Below are 5000 nucleotides of genomic sequence, written 5' to 3'. Positions count from 1 at the left end.
GCAAAGGAAATCAGTTTAGAATTTATATTGGATAGGATTCATTAATTTTTTGTTGATATAGTGGTATGTTGTAGTAATTAGAAGCAAATGGTCTATAGGATTTTTTTTTGTGATTTATATGAAATATATGATTAATACATAGGCCTGAGGATATACCTATACAGTATATTTTAGATTCAAGTAGGTCTGATATCCAAGTGGATAAGATGGACATCTTTGCAGAGCTGAGATGACTGGGGAGCAGCTTGACATAGTGTGAACCCATGACCTTGTAATTGCAAACCAGCTCTCTACCACTAAACTACTCCACCTTGATATGTGCATTCATATATTTATACATTTTATAGAAATGTAAGATGCCTATCTCAACAGTCAATGATGAAATTATAGAAGCCAGAGCAATTCTGGAAGCCATGGCATTTACAGATCCCTAGCCAAAGTGATTGCACATGCTGAATATTTTAGACAAACATTTCACATGACACAGAAAATAGTATGTGCTGTTTTTAACCACACTAGTGCATTGTTCCATTATTTCTTATCTGTTATGCCCTCCTTTGCCACCCAAATGAATGTTATTGGTAAAGGATAATAACAAAAATAGGATAAGTCTGCCTCATATGGTTGTCTTAAGCCCAGAACGATGGATGGTGTGATATTCACCTCAAGGCTTGGCTGGTCTTCCCTAGAGGACGTGAATGCCTCATCCTGGCTAGCCATTTCTCTGGGTGATTTGGCACATAGCAGCTGGCATACAAATAGACCATGGTATTAGGCCTGTGCATTCTAAATACCTCAACTAAATATCCAGGCACAGCCATATCCACCCCATGATTAATGGGTTGATAAGATATACCATAAGTTATCAAGACCCCTTCCAAACTATTGTACCATCTGCTTTACTTATTTCATTTCACGCAGTTATTAAATTTACTTGATATATGTCCACAGTATTTTTGACTGATCCTTTTTTTTATATATAGGAAGTTGAATTTGACCTTGTAGAAGTAATTGTATAAGTAATAGAGAAAGTTATTGAATGAAGAAAGGATAATAAGAACTATGAAATTCAATATCCCTTCTGAATTTCATTTCCTGAGCATTGTCATGTTGGAGTAATGACCTTTCATGGCTGCAGTAGGGTGCGGGTAAAGTGAGATGTGGATCATGTTTTGTCTCATGATGGGACATGGGGAGGGGGCAAGTGTCACTGGAGTCGTGTTGCACAGGGACGTAACAGTATTCCGAAATTACCTTCGAACCTGCATTTACATGGTTCCAAGTAGATGCATTGCTAAGCTGTTTAGATCAAGTGGCATTGAGTTCTAGCTTGGCCTGTGATTGAGAATGTGGTTGGAATTATTCAACGATTGCATCCTCATTGTTTTAGGAAGCTTGGGTGAATTTTGAACTTTTAAATTAGGAGTGATATCACTTCACCATAAATGAGTTGAAGGTTGTTAATTTCAGTTATTAATTGTAGGCCGCAAGAAACAAGGAAGGAAGCAATGGAGGATACAAGAAGGGAGAAAAGCAAATATTAGGAAATTATGGTGTTGAAATATCCACCTGCACTGTTGGGTACCTTTCCTGGAAATGCCAAGTGGTGGGTGTCTCATGAGAAATGAAGGCAGTCTGAAGCATTGGCTGATATATATATAGCAGTCAAGTGAAAATGGGCAATTGAGAAAACTTCATTAGCAAGGAGCTGTTGATTGGCAACCTGTAACAAATCAGTGCATCCTCTGCTGTGAATTAAAATAAAATACAATTAGGACAAAACCTTAATTATATAGGCAGATATTCTAGTTTTAATTCAAATATATAGATAGAGGATTTGATTAAGTTGTAGATGGAGCCCTTCATCTTATATAGTATATTTATAGGTATATCAATATACGTACAGACATGGATATAGATACAAAGTGTGATACATGTCATTTTCTATTAGGCTTAATGTAGAGATGTTGCAACAAGACAGTATGTATATTAAATTCCATTCTTTTTACAGTTCTAATAAATTAACATACTGATGTATTGATATCTGTTTAGATTGTTTGGTTGTTTGTAGTTGTATATATAGAGATTTCTATACCATATTTGGTGTGTATAGATAGATAAATAGATAGATAGATAATTAAATAGGTAGATATGGATAGCTGTAATGTATATGTATGTACATATATTATGTGTTTCTTATGTATGTAAATTTATAATTAATTTGTCTTGCCATATTATTGTTGCTATGCACATTTATATCTGGGTGTTTTAAAGAAAGTGTGAAAAAGTCAGATATGTCGCCCCAAATTTCAAAGGAACGTATGCCCTATTTCTCCTACCAATTTGGTCTCTAAATACCTAGGATACCGTATCACGATCTTTGGGAGTGATCATGTCAGCAGGTGAGTCCCTGGAGATTAGCGTTATTTGAGAGTCACTGCATCATTGAGATTTCAGTCCTGAATTTATATTTTATATGGATGGGATCTGGCTCAGGTGATTGGCCATTTTAGCTTATCATACTTATTGCTTTTTATATCTTTATTTATTTCTCTATTTCTCTTCTTGCTGTTACTGCTTATTGCTATTTAATACTGGCTATGCTTTTTTTTGATGAGTATTGGTTTTGGAATAAGCATTTTTGAATGGTTTCCTAATTGCTTACATCAGTGACTTGAAAATGTTCAATGTGGACTGTTGAGGAACTGATTTATTGAATTGCATTTAATACTTTTATCCATGACCCTCCTTGTGTGTATATATATATATATGTGTGTGTGTGTGTGTGTGTGTGTGTGTGTGTGTGTGTGTGTGTGTGTGTGTGTGTGTGTGTGTGTGTGTGTGTGTGTGTGTGTGTGTGTGTGTGTGTAAAAACCCTAGCTGCAGTTTATTATTTCAACAAAATAAAAATGCAGAGTGGTTAACTGCTTTGTCTATATTTGCTTTGTTTGATCACATTCTTAAGTTTTCTTAAAATTGTAAATCTTATCAATTTTTATTATATGTGTCATTTTTCCTTCTCTTTTCAGTCGGGTTGTCCTGCCACTCACGGTAGAGGAGGTACGTAAAGGTGTCGGTTTGGAATAAACTGATTAGCCCTTCTTTGTGTAAGTGGTTGCAAGTGTACGAATAATGAAGGAAGGACTTTAAACAGAAAAAACATTCCAAGTTCAGAAAGATATTTCAAGTCAGAGAGTGTAGACATGCACCAGGAATACCTTGAAATTATAGTCACCATATCTTGGCCAAAGGAAACGGCTGGTCATTACCTAATAGCCAAGCTAAGACGACTCACAGAGTGGTAGAAATATCAAGGATCTGTGTGATGTGCAAACTCATCCCTTATAGATTGAAGACCTTAATTTGCATGTATTAGCAGTTAGGATTAGGTGACTGATTTTAATATTTGGTTGATTTGATATATTTGTTAATAACATGTTTAAGATTCATGCATGATTTTTTTTCTTTCTTTCTTTCTTTTTCTTTCTTTTTATCAGCATTTGGTATTTGTGTATTTATGTGTTGAGGTAGATCATAGAAATGCTTAGGTTATTTGATGGTGCTATTTGATGTGTCTTTACCAACCGGAAGTTTTCTCATAATATGACAGGTCAAGGTTCAAATGTTTTGGACTGGACTTCTATTTTAAAATGTTCTGTATTGACAAATATATTTTTTTATTATATCTTAGTCCCTTTAATGATATGATTATATATGAAAAGCACTCTTTGCTAAATTTACTAAATGTGAATTAACAGAACACAGCTACTTTTTGCTAAACTTTCTGGCTGTCTGTTTTATGCTATACTTACATACCTCTTTTTTTCTTTCTTTTTTTGCAGTACCAAGTGGCTCAGCTTTACAGTGTAGCAGAAGCCAGCAAAAATGAAACTGGTGGTGGAGAAGGAGTCGAGGTGCTCAAAAATGAACCCTTCGATAACCACCCTTTACTCGGAAACAGATTTAGCAAGGGCCAGTACACTTACAAAATTTATCACCTCAAAAGGTAAGAGGCGAAGGATTACATGCTCAGAACTAGTCTTATGTGTGCTTTAGCAGTTATTATTATTTATTCATTTTCTCTTTTAGATAAGAGGATTGAAGATAATCCCTCTTAGAGTTGAGGAAGGTCTTTTCAGAATTATACAGAATTTCTGGAACATTAGTATGAATACAGTGTGTGTAGGGGTTAGGTTTTAGGTTTCAGGAAGCCTATAGAATGTAAAGAAACCTTTGCAAGGGTAATGATGCCCTATCATTGTTTACTACATAAGAGAGATAGTGTAAATTGTTTTATGCTGGAATGTTTAGGGTGGAAATGTTGCGTAACTAATTTTTTTTTCCAAGAAATTATCACCAAAACTCTCTCCCTCCTCTTCCCCTTCCCCCTCTCTTTCTGCAAACCTCCCCTCACTTCCCCTTATCTCCTTGCAGCAAAGTCCCCTCCTTCATCCGTCTGCTGGCGCCTGAAGGGTCTCTAGAGGTCCACGAGGAAGCCTGGAATGCGTACCCTTACTGTAGAACGGTCATCACGGTCAGTCTTCCCCTTGTGCTGTTCTCGTTGCCTTGGTTCTCAGCAGATTTTTAAGCCATGTCTGTAGGGTTGATCTATTTTGCTGTCTGTCTAAGGATTGTTTATTTATTTATTTATTTTTATGTTATTAATATTGCTTTTATTATTGTTCATTGTTGTTTTTGTAAATATCAATATAAATATAATTTTTGTTATTATTATTTTTATTATTACTATTATGAGTATTATTATTATTATTATTTATTTGTTACTACTTTTGTTAATATTTTTTCTTTATTTTTATTACTTTTTTCATCTGTTTATTAGTATGGTGATTATTATTTAGAGTTGTCATTAGCTCTCTCATGCATTTTGGCACAGTGCAGGTCAAATCGGTGAGTATACCAATGCTGACTAGTGACAAGCTTGTGTCAATAAACTTCTAAATAGTTATTACAAAATCAAACTTGGAACCTTCCTAGTAGAT

General features: G+C 34.9%; 1 protein-coding gene across 3 annotated transcripts in view; it reads left to right on the top strand.

The window, feature by feature from the left end:
* The window catches only part of vib (phosphatidylinositol transfer protein vib), a 22904-nt gene that overhangs the window by 2532 nt on the left and 15372 nt on the right, over window positions 1–5000 (top strand). For all 3 annotated transcript variants that reach the window (XM_043017603.2, XM_043017601.2, XM_043017602.2), the window contains exons 3-5: window positions 3030–3060; window positions 3843–4006; window positions 4435–4534. In XM_043017603.2, the coding sequence (XP_042873537.1) occupies window positions 3030–3060; window positions 3843–4006; window positions 4435–4534 (295 nt within the window). The remainder of the gene's footprint in view (window positions 1–3029; window positions 3061–3842; window positions 4007–4434; window positions 4535–5000) is intronic.

Source organism: Penaeus japonicus, unplaced genomic scaffold, assembly GCF_977035675.1.
Source record: "Penaeus japonicus unplaced genomic scaffold, GWHDUDI00000001_assembly GWHDUDI00000013, whole genome shotgun sequence".
Lineage (NCBI taxonomy): Eukaryota > Metazoa > Arthropoda > Malacostraca > Decapoda > Penaeidae > Penaeus > Penaeus japonicus.
The sequence above is the reverse complement of the archived record's forward strand: the minus strand, read 5'-3'. Positions and strand labels throughout refer to the sequence as shown.